At 34.2% G+C, this 25,504-nt stretch overlaps 2 protein-coding genes and 1 non-coding gene across 3 annotated transcripts; 1 reads left to right on the top strand and 2 right to left on the bottom strand.

The window, feature by feature from the left end:
* Positions 1-8,783: 8,783 nt before the first annotated feature.
* LOC113312831 lies at positions 8,784-9,850 on the bottom strand. The gene is made up of 3 exons (XM_026561568.1): positions 9,560-9,850; positions 8,993-9,075; positions 8,784-8,862 (listed from the first exon to the last, which is right to left on the bottom strand). The coding sequence occupies exons 1-3, from the start codon at positions 9,848-9,850 to the stop codon at positions 8,784-8,786; spliced, it is 453 nt and encodes a 150-aa protein (XP_026417353.1).
* A 13,057-nt stretch (positions 9,851-22,907) lies between these two features.
* LOC113314046 (universal stress protein A-like protein) lies at positions 22,908-24,289 on the bottom strand. Its single transcript, XM_026562821.1, has 4 exons — positions 23,844-24,289; positions 23,526-23,629; positions 23,305-23,423; positions 22,908-23,174 (listed from the first exon to the last, which is right to left on the bottom strand). The coding sequence occupies exons 1-4, from the start codon at positions 24,160-24,162 to the stop codon at positions 23,096-23,098; spliced, it is 621 nt and encodes a 206-aa protein (XP_026418606.1). The 5' UTR covers positions 24,163-24,289; the 3' UTR covers positions 22,908-23,095.
* A 698-nt stretch (positions 24,290-24,987) lies between these two features.
* On the top strand, positions 24,988-25,073 carry TRNAY-GUA. Its single transcript is given in 2 exon segments — positions 24,988-25,024; positions 25,038-25,073. It is a non-coding gene; the product is annotated as a tRNA-Tyr (tRNA).
* Positions 25,074-25,504: the final 431 nt, after the last annotated feature.

Genomic DNA, 25,504 nt, shown 5'->3' on the forward strand with positions numbered 1-25,504 from the left:
AGTTTTTGGGCTAAGTTTGGTACGAAAATATAAAACAGGTAGTTCAACTTAGGTTGGATGGAGTTTTTAGACTAAACGCTTAGGCGAATTTACATTTTGGGATGAACAGAGTAATGTTCAAATTTGTCGCGTCCACCATATTCTTAGCCAAACATAATGGATAGAAACTAGAATACAAAATATAAGCCTTGAGTTTGACTAAGAAGACATGTTATTGTTAGCCGAACCTTGCATTTAATATAACTTAAAATATATTAGAAGTTTGGATAGGAAATTAATAAATTCAGCTATGAAAATAATAAGTTCGACTAAAAATGATGTAACATAAGAGACTCATGGTAATATTCGACAACCAAACAAAAAAACTTAACGTAGTTGAACATAGGAGAAGAGTTCAACCATGATATTTTTGGGGGCCTAATTGGAATGTTTTTCAGATTCGGCTATGAAACTTTTATTAAAAAAACTAGGAGAAGAAAATTAGTTTTTGATTCATGACTTAGAATTTAGGTTAATCTATGATTTATTAGTTTAGTTTTACATTAGTTTAAGTTGATTTAAATCGAAGCAAAACCTAGTCCTTTCCATTCTCAAATACACCCTTTATCCCATCATACCAGATGGCCTAAACACATAGTACTAGTAGGCCCCTCAAAAATAGGTTGGTCCAGAAAATTGCTCGATATTAATATGAACCGGAAGTCCTAGTGGAAAAAGAGGCATCACCCCAATCCCTAAGGTATCATCTAAAGATAATATAAGATAATCTCGAGTATAAGAGATTCTCCGACTAGACCTCGAGAATTCATACATTTTATTTAAGCCACCTTGGATTATTTTTTTTAATTTTTAAAGGGCTACGGATCACCTGTCACTTATTTTCCAGTCTCCTATTGTCCCAACCAATAAGAATATTTCACTTGTTTTGCTTTAAAAATGTATTAGTATAGTTAACAGTGTCTAACACATAAAGATAATGTTTACTGATTATGATTATGTCTCATCTAAATCATCTCAGAAAATTAGCAAACTAACGTTCGTTGGATTATAAATTGTATTTCTGCTACTGTTTTTTATAACTCTATGATAAAGTATCACTTTAAAGCTTTTCTTAATTATAACCATTTTGTTTTTCTTAGTTAATCAAAATAGATTTTAATCTTAATCATAACTCCGCTATTTTTCTTTCAATTTTCTTACGCCTCTTTTGAATTTTTCGTTCTTTGAACATAAATGGATTTCTTCCGTGAACTTAATCTTATCTATAACCGGCCACTACTAGCATTATCAACCTAAGTTAACGTATTTCAAGAAGGATTTTGTGAAAGTGTTGGGGGTACCAAGATACACCACCGACTTTTTTATAAGTAATCTGGATGGACACACTCAACATAACTCTGAGAGTAAAAACTCAATCAAGGAAAGTGCATAGAGTTATCTCTCTCTCTCTCTCTTGTTGTTAGAACCTTTATAGAATTGAATCCGTGAACCTAATTACAAAGAGAGTTCTTGGACGGTACCAAAGACCAATGTCCAAGGATCAATCAAGTCTTTTCCAACTAACAAGGTTGGACCTAGCTACTGTGATTGATCAACGCACAAACCTGTGATATTTCAATTATAAAGATAAACAATATAATGTGGAAAAATAAATAACACAGACATCAGAAGTTTTGTTAACGAGGAAACCGCAAATGCAGAAAAACCCTGGGACCTAGTCCAGATTGAACACAAAACTGTGTTAATACGCTACAGAAACTAGCATACTACTAATTAACTTCGTACTGGAATGTAGTTGAGCCCGAACTCAGTCTCTCACTGATTCAGGTACAATCGCGCTCCTTACGCCTCTTAAATCCCAGCATGACTCTGCGCAATTGATTCCCTTAGACGATCTCACCCACGACTAAGAGTTGCTTCAACTCAATTGAAGACTTTAAACCAAATCTTCCTCCCACAGATTAAGCCTATATTTGATTTCCTGATTTACGATCTAAACGCATGATCAGATCAAACGATAGACCCAGGTGATGGAAATCGGTAACACCTTAGACAAAAGTATAGCTATCCTCAAAATCTGGACTTATGCAACCCGAAGTGCATCCTAGATTATTATTCACCTCACAAGTATAAAACTTGTGGAATCAATAAAGTATGAGACGAAGAGACTTTGTTGATTACTATCGATCTTGATTGATGGAGCAAGCTCTACAAACAATCAAGATCAAGATACTCAAGTTATCAAGATAAAAGTTAACTGGACATGGCTTCACGAGTCCCAGTGAAGCCTTTGTAGTCGTTAAACCCTAAAGGGGTTTCTGGAGAGGACGATTCTGGATACAACTAGGACACACCAAAAAGTAGTGTCAGGATTCAAAGATCCTAGTTGCCAAGAGTTCTCCTTATATAGACTTCAAAACCTAGGTTGCTTTAGGTTTAAGCTAAGATAGCTTTGGAACCAAGCAAACAATATCCACCATTCGATGAAAGCTTTGAATCTTAATCACGTATACAAGATATACACTATGGTTAGGTAAACCGTAACCGAACCGTGTATAAAGACTATGTTCAACATGGTTATCCGAAACTAGTCGATTTGAACTTAAAAGCTTAACACTCATTTTCATGTTCACTAAGACATTAATATTGAATCACAATCATGTGATAAAATGAGTCTAGTGTTAATTAGATAAATGATCAAATGCAAAATACTTCATAGAAATTATTTAATCGCAATTGAATTATGATCGACATAGTTTGCAAATGTACAAAGTACAATTACTTGAATCGTTCGTGAATCGGTTGAGTTACAATTCGTGGACCGGTTTGAAAACTTATATGCAATTACCGAGTTTCGGAGTCTACATAACTTTTCAGTTCATGATCCGGTTTGCAAACTTATGCAATTAGCAAGTTTCGGACTCTACATAACTTTTCAGTTCCTTTCAAAGATCTTACTACTAGAATCATTGACAAATCTAATTCTAATAGAATCTTGATTTTGAGGTAAAGTCATGCTAGAAGATGATGAATCCAAAGTTTTTGAAACCTTCTCTGAAACCTTAAAATTTCCCATAAGACCTAGGAATTGAGAGTACAAGAAGAAGGAAGAACTTACTTGATTTGCTCGTTGATGATGAATACAATCCTTAGTTACTTATGAATCTCCAAGTATGAATTTTTAATGGAGATAATACATGAACCCTAGAAACGTTCATGTACGCGGACAAGAGAAGGAAGAAGAAAGGTAAGCGTACCTAAGTTCTTATAGACCCAAGAATGGGCTTGGACCCGTTTATGAACCGCGACCCACAAAAGGAAAGCAAGATTTCTTAAACGCTTACCAACCAAGGTTCGCACACTAACGGAATCAGTATAGTGGAGTAAAAGAATAGTAGAGAGACTACATCACTTTTAACTAACCTTGGGAAGAAAAAGAAAGATTACAAAATAAATGAACCCAAACAAAATAGTCAACCGTTACTTGCCCTACTTCAAGTTATATACAAATGGGGTAAATCCAAGCTTGTTACCAAGTGGAAAGAAGTGCAGAGTGATCCTTCTGCAACTTTTGCGGTTGATATTTGTGACATGTGCCACGTGTATAATCATAGTAATGATGATACTCAGGGTTAATGAAATTTTTAAAATCCTTTTTCCTGTGACCAAGGAACGACGTTTTCCGATCATTAGAACCTACATAAAACTCACCAGAGATTTTTTTTATCAATTTCATATGAGTTGGTAGGAAACTTAGTTCGTACACATGATTTGTCAGGCACATAACTTTTATCAGAATGATTCAATTCCTTAATCGAAATAAGTTTTTCTAAGAATTTAAAAACGCTTTCAAACGCTTTAATTAGATCTTTGTCAATTGATCCATCACGATAGTATTCCTCAAAAAGACTAAGAGTTAATCTAGTGAGATTCCATATATTTGAGCGTTGACCACGTTTTCTTGAACAATTTTTCTTATAAGAACTTTTAATTTTTTTCTTAGATTTTTCCTCATCATCCAAGTTTTCCAAAGTCTTAGATGCAGCGAGATTATCTTGAGAGACCGGAGGTCTTGTGGATAATAAGCTTTAAACAATCTTTAAGAAATTCTGGCGTGCGCTACAGATGCCAAGAGCAAGTTTCTCAATTAGATTTCCCATAGGAACAAAATTTAGGGATTAGTCAAACACAAACTTATTAGGTTTATAGTGTTTGCCTGCTCTGATACCAATTGAAAAAGCGGGGGTCTAACAACCTCACCCAATATTTCGCTTAGAAATCTGTATGGACTAACTCCAGTATACTTTCAAGAGAATCAACTAGACAGTCAGACTCAATCTTAATAAAAAAGTATATCAAAGAGTTATATCTCAATTTCTCAATTCAATCCGCAATCAACAAATAATAATTTGCGAGCCTGATTGAATATAAGAGAAATAACTTGAACGATACCAAAGACCAATGTTCAAGGATCAATCAATTTCAATCAACAACCAAAGGTTGGATTTACCAATTGATCGATCCAACGCACAACCTGTGATATTTCAATTATATTAGAAAATATAATGCGAAAAAGAAATAACACAAACACCAGAAGTTTTGTTAACGAGGAAACCGCAAATGCAGAAAAACCCCAGGACCTAGTCCAGATTTGAACACCACACTGTATTAAGCCTCTACAGACACTAGACTACTACAAAGCTAACTCCGGTCTGGAATGTAGTCAATCTCACACTGATTCAAGGTACAGTCGTGCTCCTTACGTCTCTGATCCCAGCAGGATACTACGCATTTGATTCCCTTAGCTGATCTCACCCACAACTAAGAGTTGCTACGACCCAAAGTCGAAGACTTTATAAACAAATCTGTATCACACAGAAAAGTCTACACAATAGATAAATATGTCTCTCACAGATATACCTACGAGTTTTTGTTCCGTCTTTTGATAAATCAAGGTGAACAGGAACCAATTGATAACCCGGACTTATATTCCTGACGAACGGCCTAGTATTATCAATCACCTCATAATAATCTTAATCGATTAACGAAACAAGATATTGTGGAATCACAAACGATGAGACGAAGGTGTTTGTGACTACTTTTCTATCTTTCCTATCAGAGATATAAATCTCAATCCATTCTTACGATTGTACTCAATCACGACAGAAAACATCAAGATCGGATCACGCAGCTACAGAGAAAATAGTTAGGTTTGGCTTCACAATCCCAATGAAGTCTTTAAGTCGTTAACCTACAGGATTTCGTGAAAAACATAAGGTTAAAGGAGAATCGACTCTAGCTTATACAATTAGTATCACACAGGAGGTGTGGAGATTAGGTTTCCTAGTTGCTAGAGTTCTCCTTCATATAGATTTCAAATCAGGGTTTGCAATCTTAGTTACCTTGGTAACAAAGCATTCAATATTCACCGTTAGATGAAAACCTAATTAGATTCAAGCTAATATCTTTCAACCGTTAGCTTGTTATATACAAATGAAATGTACCTTCATTTAGGTTTGAGTAACCATACCTAAACGTGTACACTTAGTCGGTTCAACAATAGTTAACCAATGGTTAGCCATATGAGCACTTTCATATCAACCTTATTCATCTTCACCATAACTAGTTCAAATGACTCAAATCAACTAGTTAGATAGTTGTTCAATTGCTTAGATCTCATAGAAGTATACAAGATACAATCGAAGCAAAATCGGTTATGATTCACTCGAATCAATTCATAAAAATTATAGCCACGGTTTGCAAAGATTGCATTCTTTATTATATAAATGTTTTAGTTCATGAACAAACCGATTTTAGAAAGTAACCTACTTAAGTAAGCAAATGGGTACGCATACTTAAGTACCCGGATTGAGTTTGTTTTTAACTTCCAAACTCCAGCAGAAATTCACAGACGTGAATCTTCCGCCAGTACGCGTACGGGTACGCATACTTACCCGGATTTCCAACAACCGCCAGTACGCGTACGGGTACACATACTTTGGGTTCCCGGTTTGGACTTTTACACAAATGTGTGAACACACTATGTTTATATCCAAACATGGTTACTAGTTCTAAACTGTCATTTCAATCATTGAAACTTTCTTAGAGGATGTTAAAATAGTTGTTATTCACAAATTATTTTCATCAAAGCGATTTTCAAGTTATTGAAATAATCAATATGACTTTCGCCACGAGTAAAGATGAACTTGGCTAAAGCGAAATCTTACCAACACATATTTCAAGAAATAGATAAGCGAGATAAACTCGTCTTGAAATAGCAAATGTGTATAATTGAAGTCTATATAGCAATACGACTTTTGTCTCAAATAAGAGATAGAGTAGATAGAATTTTGAATGATAGATAAGTTCAAGTATCCACATACCTTTTGTTGATGAAGTTCCACAAGTTCCCTTGAGTAGTTCTTCGTCTTCAATCGATGAACGCCGCGGAGTCTAAAGCTTAACTACACTTACTATCTTAATCCGAGACTTAGCTATAAGTAGACTAGAAATCAAGACTTATAGTTTTGGCAACTAAACTTGACAAACAAGCTTGAGATAGCAACGCTTGCGAGTTCGACCGAGCAATTCTCTAACAACTTTGGTTTATCTTCGCCTTCAAACGGTAGAACGCAAAATGATGACTGGGTCGTTTCTCAACTCCACTATCCTAAACCGAGACTTAACTAATTGTACACTAGAAATCAAGATATAGTTTTGACAACAAGCTTGATATAGAAACACTTGTGAGTTCGACCGAGCAATGCTCTAACATTTTGTTTTCAAAAAAACAAAACAAAATTAACATTGTTATATGAAAAGCCCTTTATTTGAAATCTTTGAGATATGTTATTAAACATCTAAATTTTATCAAAGAGCGTAAATATAAGTTTTTTTTCAAAAAGATGAAGAACCACAGACATGAGATATCAACATGTTCTAGTTTTCGAAATAACGATGTTAAATTAATTTAATTACGTTGTCAATTACAAATAAAAAAATATAGGGAAAACATAGGTGGCGTATTCTCATTGGTTAGGACGGGAGGAGACATGAAGTTAGAAGATATGTGATCTGGAGCCATTTTAAACCAAAAATAATAATTCTCCAATTGAAATATCAAAGATGAATGTTATGATGACGTGTAGGTAGCTATGTGGACATCCTTTAACCCATCATATACGGTTTCAGAGGTTTTTATAGAGGATGTAGACATCATTGTTATTAAAATCAAAGGTTCGTTATTAAAAGGATTCAATGAATAGTCAATGATTTAAAAAAATACAATCAACATATATGACAACTGGATAAGTAAAATAGTTAATGGTTGGGGATAGTTTTTACACATTCTTAAATTCATCCGATTCAGATCGCATATCCATAAAAAAGGTTTAAATGTAGGTTATAATTGGAGATTCTCTAAGCATCTATATCTTGATCGGGATTATCTGTTTGGAAGTTTGAAATGAGGCCTTTATAGGGTGACTGATTTGTTTCTTGTCAGTAATTCCCCCCCCCCCCCCAATTTCATAAAAAAAATTGATCGACATTTAATCATTTTCATAAAAAAAAAAAAACTTTCACTTTCTTCAAATAATAACGATTAACCATATTTTAAAACTCTATTAAGCTAATCGAATTCGTTTTTTTTTCTGCATATTTTCGAATTAAAAGAAAGAATATCAAAATAAAAATTCTCTGTCAATTGCTCGATAATGGTAAATCTACTTTGAATACCAACTGGAGTACGATTATAAGGATTTCCACAACAAACTTGTACAAATTTTTCCATAACTTTTTGTCGAAACAAATTCTTATACACGGAATAAGTTCCTTCTTTATCTAGAATACAAAATGCAATAACAAGATGCAAGTCTTCTATAGGAGAGTGTTCCTTTCTCGTAATTTTACTGACACTTTTGTCTACAAAAGGGATGGAGAAAAAAATATAAGAAAAAAAGTTTTCGAGAGATGATTTGAGAAAATTTGAGTGGAATATCAAGTAGTAAGGAGATGATTTGGAGTGACTTGAGAAGAGAAACTAGTATCTATTATATATAGACATTTTTACCAATTTCTTTTTAAAAATTTGATATCCGGCAGTGGACAATATGAAACCGTTAAACAATGGTAAATTATCAAGATCAAATGTGGGAGAGGTGTAGCAAAAAAAAAACACAAATTTCAATACGCAAACAGAAACTCAGTATTCACCTAGTTGAATTACGGAAACTGGAAACTCAATTTTAGTCATCCATTTCTTAGCGAGTCATCCATTTCTTAGCCTTAGCAAGAATCGGGAACAATTATTTTTCTTTCACTAGCTAAGCCAAAGCTTTTGACCACATTAGTGTTTGGCTTAGGAGGTGTCTCACTGTTAGTTGTAGTTGTTAGTACTTGGCATTAGAGGTGTGTCACTGTTAGTTGTTACTACAAAGAGGTGTCATTTGTCTGTTTGTCCAGCATGTCCTGAGGTGAACCAATTGTAAAGAAACCGTGTACAAATAAGGTTGTTCATTCTATGTATCTCTTTGAGAAGAGCAAGACTTGTACAAACACATAACCAGGTACAAAAAAATTGACTAAAAAGGGCTTCACACCTAAACTTAAACTATTCATTTACAAGGAAAAACCCCACAAGAAAACCTATTAAGTCCCTTATTATACATACATTTTAATATTAGTAGTATTAATAGTACATCACTAGCACATAAAATCCCTGTGAAGCTGAAGCTGAAGCTGAGAAGAAGTTAACTATAATTCTTTGCTGAATTACCTTATCATCACTGTGGTGGTTTGACAATAAGGATAGGGCACTTGGCATGATGAGCACAATAGTCAATAACAATCTCAAGAAACGCCATGTACATTAGTTCATCTACTAAAATTAGGACAACGATATAAAATCCAAGCAACTTGAACTATAAATTACAATTGAATTTGATCAAGTACTTTTACAATTAAGTTAAATTAGAGAGTAATTTTAGTTAACCTTTTAGTTTTTCCAAGATCACGGCTACCAACAACAAGAATATCAGCATGCATCTGCTCATCTGCTTGACATATCATACCCTCCTTTCATCAACGTTTCCACTTTACCTGTCATCCATAAAAATAATTACAGACACACTATTTCATTACCGATCAAATGCTCCAAAAAAGAAAATCAATCAAAATAGTTTCGTAAGTACAATTTTTTTAGGTTTATCTATTTAATTATGATCAGAATAACATATGTCGTATCTACCTTTGTTTGCAAATTTGTAATGCACGAGACAACAATATGGTAGAGTTTTGCTCTTGCGTTTATCTTACTGACTCTATCACTAATGTGGTTGCACACACAAAAATATATATATATTTCTATTCAATGATAATAATAAAAAATACACATGTGTTAAAAATCAACCGAAGCAAATTTGTTGGAATAAGTCAATTGGTTAGAGCGCGTGGCTGTTAACCACAAGGTCGATGGTTTAACCCCAATTGTTTTAGGGGTAAACTTAACTTATTTTTCTTAATTTTAAGAAAACATATGAAATTTGTCTTTTTGTTTTACCAGGGCCAGCAGGAAAGATGTAGTATTGAAAATGTTGCTGACATTATTAAGAAGATACATCATTCCAAAATTTTGAGTTTGATTAGGTTCGGTTGAAGAAGCAGCACCATAAGTGAATAGATTATCAAGAGCCCACTTTAAAGCATAGAAACTTCCTTCACTATCATCAATAGCTACCAAAACTTTCATTGGTTTTCTCTTTGCTGCTAACACTGGTGGTATCGTTTCTTGCTGCAGAATTTGTTCTTGTTCCTGTTGCATCATTGCTGATGTTCCTTCTCCTCTTCTCATGTAGACTGATCAAACACCTTAACTGAGTTTGTCCATCTTTTTCCATCACATCAGAATTATGGTGGAAATCCTTAAGGAAAGATGCTTACAGATTTCATAAGATAATTTATAGAGTTGTGGTGGAAATCCGTAGAAAAAAACATAAAAACACATATTTTTGTGTAAATGGTTATTATTATTTTTTTAATCTTTTTTATCTTTTTTGAATTGTGTTTTTCCATTGAAAAGTTATTGAATGATACATTTGATTTGTTTTGGAAAGAAATATCAGGATCTTCACACATGCGTCTAGACTGGTAGATTATTAAGATTAGATTATACATTTGAGTTAGTATTAGTGTTAATAGAGTAAGATGAATAATCATTTAAGAAAGAAGAAGTGGAAGAAGATTTTTGAAAAAAACTAGGTTTTCAGAATTTTGAATTCGAAACCAATAAAATAAAGAGCATAATGTTTAGGATACTCAGGTATATTTGTCAAAAAGAGTTTCAGTGAGTTTCACTTGCTTGGATTGGCTAAATGTTATGAAAAATAAAAAAAAATTAATGGAGTTTTTGGACTAAGTCCGGCTAGCATCTTCCATGATGTTTACTTGTCAACAGTTGGCTTTAACAACTGTGAGTAATAAAGATTCTCCCTATGTTAATGGTATGGGTAGTAATGATGATATGCATCAATTATGGCGCGTTCATAAGGTTGACGATGTAGTTGGTTTGCTACCAATATGCAACTCAGGATCCTCATCCAAGTCATGTTCAAATTGGAAGCGAAATTGGTCGAGGCAGCAACTTTTTTTTTCTGACGAACATCTAGAGTGGTATGGAGACAACTATAACAATTACAATACTACTAATGTTCATGATGACGTTACCACCACCAATAAGAAAGTTGTTATAGAAGAGATGGGATTACGCAATGAAGTCGAAAAGAAAGATATGAGAACTGATGGGTATTCTCCAACAAATTACAAACTAATCAAATCAGATGCAACAAATTTCTTGGCCAAGTACACACACTATTGTCAAGTTTGTGGAAAGGGGTTCAAAAGATATGCGAATTTACGGATGCATATGAAAGCTCATGGAGAAGAATACAAGTCTAATGTAGTATTAAGCAATCCAATGAAGAGTAGAAATTCTAACTCAATGGAAACTAATGCAGAATGCTACTCCAAATTGGTTCCGAAAAAAATATTCATCTCCGCAGGAAGGATGTAGATGGAACACAAAACATGCCAAGTTTCAGCCACTGAAGTCTATGAAAAATAAAAATTCATGTATATTTTTCAAAAAGAGTTTCAGTTAGTTTCAATTGCTTGGACTGACTAAATATTGTAAAAAATAAAAAATAGCTAATGGAGTTTTTGGACTAAGTTCGGCTAGGAAAATAAATAACAGGCAACCGAATTTAGCTTGAATGGAGTTTTTAGACTAAATTCCTAGCCGAATATTGTTCGGATTTACCGCGTCCATCATATTCTTAGCCAAACGTTCTGGATATAAATTGGGCTACAAAACACAAGTCATAGGTTTGGCTAAGACGACAAAGTTATTGTTAACCTAGCCGTGTACTTAATATATTAAATATATAACGTTCATAATAAATACAAATATTATTTCCAAAATATATAATAAATAATGTATTCCAACATTAATAATTGAGATATCCTACTAGTATGATGACTAGTATTAGCTAGTAATTCATGTACTTTACATAATTAATGAACTAGTTGTGTGGAATCTTTTAGGAAATGAGTAAAGCATAAATTTCAATACTAAGTAAATAAATAAAATATATTTTAATAATTAATTAGGATCTATCCTTTGGTATCAAATAAATAAATTTGAACAATAATATATTGGATTAAAAACATGTTCAAGATTTCCCGACAAATAAACTTTCTTATTCTAACTTAAATTGAAATATGTTAACCAGAGAAGAAACAGACAATTCAAAAATATATACAACGTCCGAATACATTTAGGATCGGTTCGGTATTCGTTTCTGACTTGCGATCGTCCTTTGGATCAGTGCTGACTCAGGATTGGTTGTGAAATCCTTATCTGCATTCGAATGTAAATTCTAGTTCGAACTAGATTTAACACGTGTCTAAGAAATATGGGTGTGGTGGAGGAAATTCATGTACATTCATCTTTTGCAAAATGGCTTCTTGTTTCAGTTCATAATATCTTATTTCCTTTGGAGCCAACATTGAGAGATCCTTTTCCATATTATACGCCTTTATTCCACATTTATAGTGAGATGAATTTGTTCTTGTTATGTTGTTAAAAAACTTTCCATATTTTCGTTTTGTTGTTGTTGATTGGGTTCATTAGCTATTCGCGAATCTTTAAGATATTCAATAAGTTTATAACCCGCATAACTCATGAGTGATTCTTGTGATGATGGTATAGGAGGTGTGCTTGATTGAGAGATTCTTTTCTTACTTGCGATATTTTTAAGTTGAGCTCTTGACTTGTATTTATCGAGTGCAGTTCTGGTATTGTTTCCATTACCAAACAACGATATAGGTGTTGTATATTGGTTGGTAGTAGTTAGATTTCCTTTTTGAAGAGGGATACCATAAGGGATGTTAAACGAGTTTGGAAATTGATTTTTGAACACGTTTGAGGATCTTGGCTAGGAGATGGAATTTGGGTATTATTATGGAATTGACTTAAAAAAAGATTTTTGGGTAATATTAGAGCTTTCCGAAGGAGTAATACTCATATCTTCATTTTGATTCTCTATTAATTTTTCAATGACTTTAAGCGACTCATATTCTACATCGTGATTGAAAGGCTTTGAAAAAGCGGGGGTCTAACAACCACACCCAGTATTTCGTTTAGGCAATCCGTATGAACTAACTCCAATATACTTCCAAGAGAATCAACTAGACATTTAGACTCAATCAAGAAAAATACATCCAAGATTTATATCTCTATTTCTCAATGTAATCACCAAATCAAACAGATAGAAATACGCAAGCCTGATTATTATGAGAAACAACTTGAACGGTACCAAAGACCAATCTTCAAGTGTTAATAAATTTATATCAACAACCAAAGGTTGGATTACCTAATTGATTGAACTACGCACAACCTGTGATATTTCAATTATATAAACAAATATAATGCGGAAAATAAATAACACAAGCACCAGAAATTTAGTTAACGAGGAAACCGCAAATGCAGAAAACCCCAGGACCTAGTCCATATTTGAACACCACACTGTATTAAGCCGCTACAGACTCTAGCCTACTACAAGTTAACTTCGGACTGGAATGTAGTTGAGTCCTAACCAATCTCACACCGATTAAGGTACAATCGCGTTCCTTATGCCTCTGAATCCCAGCAGGACTCTACGCACTTGATTTTCTTAGCTGATCTCACCCACAACTAAGAGTTGCTACGACCCGTTGTCGAAGACTTGATAAACAAATCTGTCTCACACAGAAAAGTCTATTCTGATAAATAAATCTGTCTCCTATAGAAGTACCTATGAAGTTTTGTTCTGTCTTTTGATAAATCAAGGTGAACAGGAACCAATTGATAATCCGGTGTTATACTCCCGAAGAACAACCTAGTATATCAATCACCTCACAATGATCTTAACCATATGGAAGCGGAACAAGATATTGTGGAATTAAAAAGAATGAGACGAAGATGTTTATGACTACTTTTTATCTTACCGATCGGAGATTGAATCTCGAGCAAATCTTAGAGAAGATAGTACTCAATACGATAGAACAAAGTAAGATCAGAACACGCAACTACATAAAAAATAGTTGGGTCTGGTTTCAGAATCCCTATGAAGTTTTTAAGTCGTTAACCTATAATGGTTTTAGAAAAACCTAGGTTAAAGGAGAATCGAATCTAGTCGCAACTAGTATCACACATGAGGTGTGGGGATTAGGTTTTCCAGTTGCTAGAGTTCTCCCTTATATAGTCTTCAAATCAGGGTTTGCAATCAATGTTACCTTGGTAAAAAAGAATTGAATATTCACCGTTAAATGAAAACCTGATTAAGTTCTAGATAATATCTTTCAACCGTTAGATCGAACTTAGCTTGTTACACACAAATGAAATGTGCCTTCATTTAGATGTGGATAACCGTACCTAAACGTGTACACATGGTTGGATCAACAATAGTTAACCAAAGTTAGCCATATGAACACTTTCATATCAACCTTGTTCATCTTAATCACAACTAGTTCAAATGACTCAAATGAAACTAGTTATAGAGTTGTTCAATTGTTTATATTCTCATAGAAGTATAGAAGACAGAATCAAAATCGATTTTGATTCACTCGAATCAATTCATGAGCATTAATTATATCCACGGTTTGCAAAGATTACATTCCTTATTATATAAATGTATTTGTTCACGAATAAACCGACTTTAGAACTTAACCCACTCAGGTATGCAAGCGGGTACGCATACTAGAGTTCCGACTTGGTCAATTCGCCAGTATGCAAACGGGTACGCATACTAAATTCCCGGACCTGAACTGTTACGCCAATATGCATACGAATATGCATACTAAGTTCCCGGACTTCGACTGTTATACCATTACGCATACGGGTATGCATACTATGGTTCCCGGACTTGGAGTAACTTGCAACAGTTAGCATACAAGTACGCATAAAGTGATATATCCAATCAATGGTTAATCGTTCTAAACTCTATCTTAATCATTGAAACATTCTTATAAAATGGGAATAGCTGTCTCACACAAACTATTAGCTTCAAAGCAATTTTCAAGTGATCAATACGAAACATTCCGAGTCTACATCAAATGACTGTCTCACACAAATCACGTAAGATGTTACCAGGCGATTTTCACATGATCATCTTTTGACTTTCGTCAAGAATAAAAGATGAACTTTGTTAAAGTGAAAGCTTGCCAACACATATTTCGAGAAATATGTAAGCGAGTTAAACTCAGCTTGAAATATCAAATGTGTATAATGTAAAGTCTATATAACTATAAGAATTTTGTCTCAATAGGAGATAAAATAGAAATAGACTTCTGAATGATAGATAATTTCAAGTCTCCACATACCTTTTGTTGATGAAGTTCCACAAGCTCCCTTTAGTGGTTCTTCGTCTTCAATCGATGAACGCCGTGAAGTCTAAAGCTCAACTACACATTCTATCCTAATCCGAGACAGTCATTTGATGTCGACTCGGAATGTTTCGTATTGATTATTCGATCACTTGAAAATTACTTATAAGCTAAAGTTTGTGTGATAAAACAATTATCGTCTTCTAAGGATGTATTAATGATTGAAATGGGAGTTTAGAACAATTAACCTTTGTATGGATATAACACAATATGCATACCAATATGCAAACTGTTGTAGTATGATTCAGGTCCGGAAACCAAGTTTGCATACCAATATGAGAACAATTTTAACTGTTAACGTCCGTGAACTAAGTATGCATACCAGTATGCGAACGGTTCTACTTGAGTTAGGTCCGGGACGACAATATGCATACCGGTTTGCGAACTGTCGGACAAGACCAAAGTCCGAAACTTAAGTTTGCGTACCCTTTTGCAAACTAAGTGGTTAAAGTTCTAAAATCGGTTTAGTATGATTTCATACTCATTAACAAATACATTAATAAATTAAGGAATGCAATCTTTGCAAACCGTGGCTTAATGTTCATGAATTGATTCTTAAATAAGTATTTTGTACAATCATGAATCAAATCCGATTTTGTTTCAATTGTATCTTGTATACTTCTATGAGAATATAAACAATTGAACAAATCAATAAGTAACATAATTAGATTCATTTGATTATCATTTGATCTAGAAGTGTTAGATGAATGTGGTTAATACAAAAGTGTTCATATGGCTAACTTCGGTTAATTGTTATTGATCCAACTCAATATACACGTTTATGTACGGTTACCCATATCTAAATGAAGGTATATTTCATTTGTGTGTCACAAGCTAAGACCATCTAACGGTGGAGAGATATTGCTTTGGTTTTAAGCAAACTTAGCTTGAATCTTAAATCAGGTTTTCATCTAACAGTGAATATTGATTGCTTTGTTTCTAAGCTATCAAACCCTGATTTGAAGACTATATAAGGGAGAACTCTAGCAACTGGAAAACCTAATCCCCACACTTCTGTGTGATACTAGTTGCGACTAGAGTCGATTCTCCTTTAACCCAGGATTTTCCTAAAACCATTATAGATTAACGACTTAAAGACTTCATTGGGATTCTGAAGCCAGACCCAACTATTTTCTTTGTAGTTGTGTGCTCTGATCTTACTTTTTCTATCGTATTGAGTACTATCTTCTCTAAGATTTGCTCGAGATTTATCTCCGATAGGTACGATATAAAAAGTAACCACAAAGCTCTTCGTCTGTGTTATTTCTTTTCCGCATTATATTTGTTATTTCCTCGCTAACAAAATTTCTGGTGTCTATGTTATTTCTTTTCCGCATTATATTTGTTTATATAATTGAAATATCACAGGTTGTGTGTAGTTCAATTAATTGGTAAATCCAACCTTTGGTTGTTGATTGAAATTGATTGACACTTGAACATTGGTCTTTGGTACCGTTCAAGTTATCTCATATCAATCATTTCACGGATTTCATCTTGTTGATTTGTTGATTGATTTGAGAAATAGATATAACTCTTGTATATCTTTCCTTGATTCAGTCTGACTGTCTAGTTAATTCTCTTGGAATTATATTGTAGTTAGTCCATACAGATTGCCGAACGAAATATTGGGTGTGGTTGTTAGACCGTCGCTTTTTCAATTGGTATTAGAGCAGGCAAACACGCTAAGACCTCATAAGTCCGTGTTTGTAGCAATCTAATCTATGTACATGAGTGCTATCTCTATAAACGTACCGCCAGTCTTCGATGGCTCGAATTATTTATGGTGGAAAATTGTTATGCATGCTTTTCTTCAAGCGCGTGATTTTCAATCATGGGTTCGTGTTGTTAATGGCGATGATCCTCCAGTGGTTATAGTAAACGGTATAACTACTCCAAAGGATATTGGTGCGTATGAACCTGACAAGATTCTCGCTGCAAAGCAAAATTCTGACGGTTTAAAGGCGATCACCCATGCCATTACCCCAAATCTTCAGCACCATGTGACCACATGCAATAAGTCTAAAGATGTTTGGGATATCTTAGAAACCGTATGTGAAGGGAATACCTCTGAAAAGGAAGCTAGGCTTCAAAACGTAAATTATGATTGGGAAAACCTTCGTATGGCTGGTGAAGATTCATTTGATGAGTTTAAGCACAAAGTTTCTGAAATTTTAATGCTTCTTTTGCATTAAGTAAGACTATTCCTGAAAAGGACATTGTGATAAAAATTCTCAGATCACTACCAGCCAGATATGATTCTAAGAAACATGCCATCGTTGAGGGAAATAACCTTGAAATACTTTCCAGAAACTCACTTGTTGGAAAAATAAAAGTTCTTGATCATAATCAGAACACAGTCAGAACATCTGCATTCAATGCTGTGACCAATACAAGAGATTCTCCTAACTTGTCTTGGGATGATGAATGTTGTCCAAATCATGTTAAAATTGACAGGTCATTGATTTTACAAAAGATCAAGGATATTGTGAAAAGAAGCAAAAGATCTGAGAAACAACACTCTCTCTCTGATGCTTCAGATGATTCAATACAAGAAAAATCATATCAGTTGGTCAATACGCATACTTCCGAAGTTTGCACAGAAATTTCATCTCTCTCAGCAGAAACTTCTACTAACTCAAATTCTGATTCAGAATACGAGTCTGACACTAAGATTTTGGAATTCTTGGATAAAAATGAAGAAATTCACCAAGAAAATCTTCAACTAAAGATGTTGTTGAAGAAACTTGAATCATCACTTCAGGTGAAAAATCTTGAGATTGATTGTCTTAATTGATGATTTCACCAAAACCATGTCTCTAAAAGCAAAGAAGATTGACACACTAAAGTGTGACATGCAAAGGTTTTCTGGAAGCTCTGACAAGATCTCAGCAATGTTATTTGGTTAGAAGTATTTTGGAAACACAAATGGTTTAGGGTTCAAAAGTAGGACTGTAAGCACAAACAACTCCTTTGCTCCGGCCGGTTTTGGAATTACGGATGGTGTAAGTTGTGATAAACAAGAGACAAATCAGCAAAATAAGGATTCTTTCTGAATTTTTTGTTTTGTGGAAATGCGAATCATGTTCAAAGTAAGTGTTGAAAATTCAAGAAGAAGAACAAAAGAATTGTCAAACTTCAGAATGACATGCAAAGGATGAATCTTGCTTTGGGTAATCAACAAGGAACTCCTGAAGGCAAGAAGAAGTCTAAGAGAACCAGAGTAAGACGGGATAAGAAGTCTATTCAAACCTTGATAAGTCACCATGTGACATAAGATGTGAGCATTCTGCTCACTCCATCACTGTCTAATTGTAGTGATTGCATGCATCCTCATTATTAACTTGATAATATGATGATTGTATCAAGGTTGCTCAAGTCATGTATAGTTGTTAATTTCTTATCCTCGGATTTTATAAGGTTATGTAAGTTATGGTTTGCAATTGAATATTTTCTTATCAAAAATAGATAATGGATTGTGAACCGTGAAGACTTTTTCAAAATCTTTTAGGATTTGGTTGTCTGGTGCTCTATTTATATTCATTTGTGATCAAAATGCTCTTCACTCTATTTTCTTTGAAAGATACAATAACAGTATCATGGCTTATGTACCTAGAGGTACCACAAAAGGATGTAGTAGAAGCAGTTAATGTGTATGTTTGTGAAGGAATTCAATCCTCAAGAAAGAAAAAGGAAAGGTCTACAAATGATGAAAAAGGTTCTTCCTCTAACTGTTTTTTGTATATTTGTCAGATTGATAATAACTTTAGGGTTGTAGTGAAGGATTTCATCAGCAAAAGAAATGATTTAAAATCTCAAATCGTTTTCTCTTTTAAAAAGATATCTCACTATGAAAAAATGTTATCCCTGACAAAGAACATTTTGTGTGAACTGAAAAGAGAACTTAGTAAGTTAACTGATATTTCTGAAGATCAGGTGGAATTGAATGATCCAATAATCAATGGGTTTTTCAATAATGAGAAGGAATTCTCAGTAGATACTCTGAGAAAGCTCTACAATGTCTAGGAAACTTCTTATGAGAATTTATTATTGTGTTTTAAGAAGGATAACTAGGGTTTGGTATAACAAATATTGTGATTACACATAGATATTGCCAACGATTTACATCTTGCAATGTTTTAGATTTATTTATTCAAATTCTAAGTTATTTGGAAGATGATTTGGAGTATTAATCTTTATTGGTTTTATATATTGTAAAAATATTATGGGATATGTGTGTTTACGTCCGTGAACTATAACTATCTCATATATTCAAAAGTTAAGTCTATTATGTCATTATGAAAATATTGATAAAAGATAAAACGAACTTTTGAATATTCTGCAGTATTGATCTTTCCCTGATCCACTTCTATGTGAAAGTACTGTATGGCTCCGCAAGTTTTCTTATGTTGAGCATTTCCGATTAAATTAATCATTAAGGTTGTGTTGTGGTTAATTTATTCGATTTTTCTGGATACAAATCCATATTTCATGTAATTTGTTAATGTGCAAAGAAATCCTTATTTCTTGAAAAGTAAGGTCGCTCTTGATGTTCTTTCGGGAATGACATTTTATGGGGGAGAGTTCTTAATTGAACTTGTACTTAATTGCCAAATATTTGTGGGGAGTGCGGCTGTGGAATATTATAGGAGTTATCTTGTATCTTTATAAACTCCTTGATGAATACTTTAAGTTTCGACTATGTGAAATCATCGAAATCAAGTTGATATGTTCTCTTTTAGTCATGAATAATCTCTTTGAGAATTTCATTATGATCCCGCTAGTTTTCGTACCTTTGCCAATTTATATTGACAAAAAGGAGGAGAATTATTTTGTAGTTCACACTACATACATATGGTTTACGGATCATTATGTAAGAGGGAGTGGTTTTCATTGTGAGATGAAGTATTGACTAAGGGGGAGAGATACATATCACCATAGTATTATTTTCGAAGTTGTGACACAATTGAACTTTGATGATGTGTAATAATACTATGACACTGTATAGCAATAATTGAGAACAATTCTTTTCTTATTATTATGGCCACGGATCTTCAACAACGATGATGCTGAGTTGAACATGTTCAGAATCACTGGAGTACTTGAAGTGACGAAGAATTCAAGGAATGTTGAAGAACCAAGGAATCAAGCATGTTGGATGAGAAGCTACAAAGTTTATTTATTTTGTAATCCATATGTATTAATAGTTTTGGCACTAAAATTGACAAAGTGGGAGATTTTTAGAGCACTGATCGGTCGAACTCACAAGCGTTGCTATTCTCTCCTATTGATACTAAGTCGTATATATCTATGTAGATTTTCACATTATACACACTTGATATTTCGAGCCGAGTTTAACTCGGTTATATATTTGTCAAAATATGTGTTGGAAGCTTTTTGCTTTAGCTACGTTCATCATTATTCTTGACGAGTTTAGTTGGAAACAATTTATTTGTTGGAAACTAAATAATAATTCAAAAGATGATCATGTGAAAATTGCCTTGAAACATCTTACATGATTTGTGTGAGACACTCGTTTGATATCGAATCAGAATATTTCGTACTGATCATTCGATCAATTGAAAATTACTTATAAACTAATAGTCTGTATAAGATAGCTATTGTCGTCTTCTAAGGATGTTTCAATGATTGAAATGGGAGTTTAGAACAATTAACCTTTGTCTGGATATAACACAGTTTGCATACCAGTATGCAAACTGTTGTAGTATGATTCAGGTCCAGAAACCAAGTTTGCATACAAGTATGCGAACGGTTTTAACTGTTAAAGTCCGAGAACCAAGTATGCATACCAGTAAGCGAACGGTTTTACCTGAGTTAGGTCCGGGACGATAATATGCATACCGGTTTGCGAACTGTCAGACAAGACCAAAGTCCGGAACTTAATTTTGCGTACCCGTTTGCAAACTAAGTGGTTAAATTTCTAAAATCGGTTTAGTATGATTTCATACTCATGAAAAAATACATTAATAAATTAAGGAATGCAATCTTTGCAGACCATGGCTTAATTTTCATGAATTGATTCTTGAATAAGTACTTTGTACAATCATGAATCAAATCCAATTTTGTCTCAATTGTGTCTTGTATACTTCTTTGAGAATATAAACAATTGAACAACTCTATGAGTAACACAATTAGATTCATTTGATTATCATTTGTTCTAGAAGTGTTAGATGAATGTGGTTAATACAGAAGTGTTCATATGGCTAACTTCGGTAAACTGTTATTGAGCCAACTCAATATACACGTTTAGGTACGGTTACCCATTTCTAAATGAAAGTATATTTCATTTGTGTGTAACAAGCTAAGACCATCTAACGGTGGAGATATATTGCTTTGGTTTTAAGCAAACTTAGCTTGAATCTTAAATCAGGTTTTCATCTAACGGTGAATATTGATTTCTTTGTTTCCAAGCTATCAAACCCTGATTTGAAGACTATATGAGGGAGAACTCTAGCAAGTGGAAAACCTAATTCCCACATTTCTGTGTGGTACTAGTTGCGACTAGAGTCGATTATCCTTTAACCTAGGTTTTTCTTAAAATCATTATAGGTTAACGACTTAAAGACTTCATTGGGATTCTGAAACCAGACCCAACTATTTTCTCTGTAATTGCGTGTTCTGATCTTACTTTTTCTATCGTATTGAGTACTATCTTCTCTATGATTTTCTCGAGATTTATCTCCGATAGGTAAGATATAAAAATTAATCACAAAGCTCTTCGTCTCATTCTTTGTGATTCCACAATAACTTCTTCTACTACCATATAGTTAAGTTATTGTGAGGTGATGATATTTCTAGGCTGTTCTTCGGGAGTATAAGACCGGATTATCAATTGGTTCCTGTTCACCTTGATTTATCAAAAGACGGAACAAAACTTCAAATGTACTTATATGGGAGACATATTTATTTATCAGAATAGACTTACCTGTGCGAGATAGATTTGTTTATAAAGTCTTCGACTTTGGGTCGTAGCAACTTTTAGTTGTGGGTGAGATCAGCTAAGGGAATCAAGTGCGTAGAGTCCTGCTGGGATTCAGAGACGTAAGGAACGCGACTGTACCTTAATCGGTGTGAGACTTGGTTAGGCTCAACTGCATTCCGGTCCGAAGTTAACTTGTAGTAGGCTAGTGTCTGTAGCGGCTTAATACAGTGTGGCGTTCAAATCTGGACTAGGTCTCGGGGTTTTTCTGCATTTGCGGTTTCCTCGTTAACAAAATTTCTGGTGTCTGTGTTATTTATTTTCCGCATTATATTTGTTTATATAATTGAAATATCACAGGTTGTGCATAGTTCAATCAATTGGTAAATCCAAGCTTCTGTTGTTGATTGAATATTATTGACACTTGAACATTGGTCTTTGGTACCGTTCAAGTTATTCTCATACCACTCAGTTCACGGATTTCATCATGTTGATTTGCTGATTGATTTGAGAAAAAGATATAACTTTTGGATATCTTTTCTTGATTGAGTCTGATTGTCTAGTTGATTCTCTTAGAATTATATTGGAGTTAGTCCATACAGATTGCCGAACGAAATATTGGGTGTGGTTGTTAGACCCCCACTTTTTCAATTTCTTAGCTAGAACCGGGAACATAAATTTTTGGCTTTGGACCACACTACCACACTAGGCCTTAGAGGTGTGTCACTGTTAGTTTATCTTGCTAGTGCTTGGCCTTAGAAGTGTGTCACTGTTAGTTATTTATGCTATTACTATTCGAGAGGTGTCAGTTGTCTGTTTGTCCAGCGTGTCCTTTTGGTGAACCAATTGTAATGAAACCTTGTATAAACAAAGTTGTGCATTCTCCTTTAGGTGAACCAATCGTAATGAAACCTCGGATAAACAAGTTGTGCACTCTCTTTGAGAAGAGAAGGACTTGTACAAGTACTAAACAAAATGCAACAAGGTTTGATTAAAAAGGGCTTCACAGCTAAACTTAAACCAGTCATTTACAAGGAAAAACCCCACAAGAAGACTTATTAAGTCCCTTATTATATATATTCTATTAGTAGTAATATTAATAGTACATCACTAGCACATAGAGTCCTTGTGAAACTGCATCAGAAGTTAACTCTAATTATTTGCTGAATTATCTTATCATCACTGCGGTGGTTTGACAATGAGGATAGGGCACTTGGCATGATGAGCACAGTAGTCACTAACACTCCCAAGAAACGCCCTGCACATTAATTCATCCACTAAAATTAGGACAAAGGAAATTAAACCAAACAAACTTAAATTACAGATAACAATTGAATTTGATTAGTTTTTTACAATGAAGTTAAATTTACAGAGTAATTTTAGTCAACCTCTTAATTTTTCCAAGACCACGGCTACCAACAACAACAAGATCAACATGCATCTGCTCAGCTGCTTGACATACCATGTCCTTTGGATCTCCTTCCATCATCAATGTTTCCACTTTTACCTGTCATCCATAAAAATTCCCCAAATAATTAAAAACACACTATTTCATTATCGATCAAATGCTTCAAAAAAAAGGAAAAATTTAATCAAAATAGTTTCATACCAGCCTTTGTTTGCAAATTTGTAATGCACGAGACAACAACATGGTAGAGTTCTGTTCTTGTGATTTCCTTACCGATTCTATCACTGATGTGGTTGCATACACGGCTACACAAATAAAATATCTTTCAATCTATTCAATTAAAAAAAAAAACTTAAAAATCGACCGAAGTAAATTGTTGGAATAGCTTATTTTGTTAGAGTGTGTGGTTGTTAACCACAAGGTCGAAGGTTTAACCCCTTCTTGGGGTAAATAAATCATAAGTTCGACTTATTTTTCTTAATTTTAAGAAAAAATATGAAATTTGTTTTTATATTTTACCAGGGCCAGCAGGAAAGATGTAGTGTTGGAAAGGTTGCTGAACATTAAGAAGATATAACATTCCGAAATTTTGATTTTGATCAGGTTCGGTTGAAAAAGCAGCACCAAAGATAAATAAATTATCAAGAGCCCACTTTAAAGCATAGAAGCTTCCTTCACTATCATCAATAGCTACCAAAACTTTCATTGGTTTCTTTTTCTCAGCTAATACTGGTGGCATCATTTGTTGTTGCGGAATCCGTTCTTGTTCCTGTTGCATCACTACTGATGTTCCTTCTCCTCCTCCTCCAGTAGACTGATCAAAGGTGCTAGTCTCCATTTTTGTTTCTCTCACACTCTATCTAGATTATAGTTGTTATAATTGCGTAGAGAATGTAAAGCAGTTCACAGAACTTGTCCCATTTGGTTGACGCGTCAGTAAAGCATCAGCAAAAGCTATGTAGATGTTTTTGTTGATCCTCACTTGTCATACATGCAGTGGTTGCTTCTTCACTCTATAAACTAAAGTTCTTATCCAGTTTTGTCTAGTTTCTTCTGACTGAGGTGTATGTTACTCCTATTATCATTGGTGCTGTACTTTTCTTTATCTTTATTCGTTTAAGGTGGTGTGTTTTAGTCATCTTGTTTTAATATTTCATTTGTATGTGTTACCCGCAACTGAGATGCCAGAGGCAGAGAATCTCTATTTCAGAGGTCTAACTACAACAAGTAAGCTGTTTGGAACATAATTAGGAATATGAATTGCTAATTATAAATCAACCATAGCCAACTTAATTAGTGATATACTGATATGCAAGATTGAGACATCCAGCATAGCTTATTGTTATTGATTTCACAGATCCACAATCAAATGCAACCTCCATTTCTTGAAAACAAGAAAAGGAAGATCGAGAAGTTATGATTAGGCAGTTATACGTTTATGCGGGGAAAATGCCAAGGATTTGTATTCCTTCCTTTGTCAGAGTCCACGAGAAAGTGATGAAACACAAAGTAATTTGTAACGTCCACAATGAAAGAGGGAACGAGAAAAACTTCCCACGTCACATTATCGGTCTCTTACACGTGCAATTTACATTTGACCTACAATGACAAAGTTAAAATTATATTTTGGTTAAGTACGTAGAAATAGAAGCTAAAGGCACAACCGACCTTAGCTCAGTTGGCAGAGCGGAGGACTGTAGTTTGTAGCAGACGATCCTTAGGTCACTGGTTCGAATCCGGTAGGTCGGAATTTTTTGTGCCCTAGATTTTTTCTCTGAATACGGTTTGCATGAATTTGTTTCTCTTCTTTTTGCTGTTGCACTGAAATGTTCTAAGCTCGGATGCTGGTCAGCTCCTTATTACCAAGTTCCTGGAACCAGATGAAAACGCTCAAGTGAATTATAGTTCTAAGCTCTGCGGAAGTTCCTTGATATAGGCTCTTGGAAGTGAAAAATCTAGTCAAGTTAGGAGGTCTAGTAGAGCATCCTTGATCCTTGTAAACCATTTGAGCTGAAAAAAAATTGATAAGAAAAATTTAGAATTACTGAAAGGGAAAAGATACATGGCTTTGTTGAGAGGCTAAGCTCCCAATTCTGTCTCTGTCTAGAAGTTCGAAAATATAACTAGGAGGTCTTGATAGTTACGGGTTGAAATTGCATTGGTTTTGTTAGCCAATGCAA

The sequence above is a fragment of the Papaver somniferum genome, chromosome 9, assembly GCF_003573695.1.
Source record: "Papaver somniferum cultivar HN1 chromosome 9, ASM357369v1, whole genome shotgun sequence".
In the NCBI taxonomy this organism is placed as follows: Eukaryota; Viridiplantae; Streptophyta; class Magnoliopsida; order Ranunculales; family Papaveraceae; genus Papaver; species Papaver somniferum.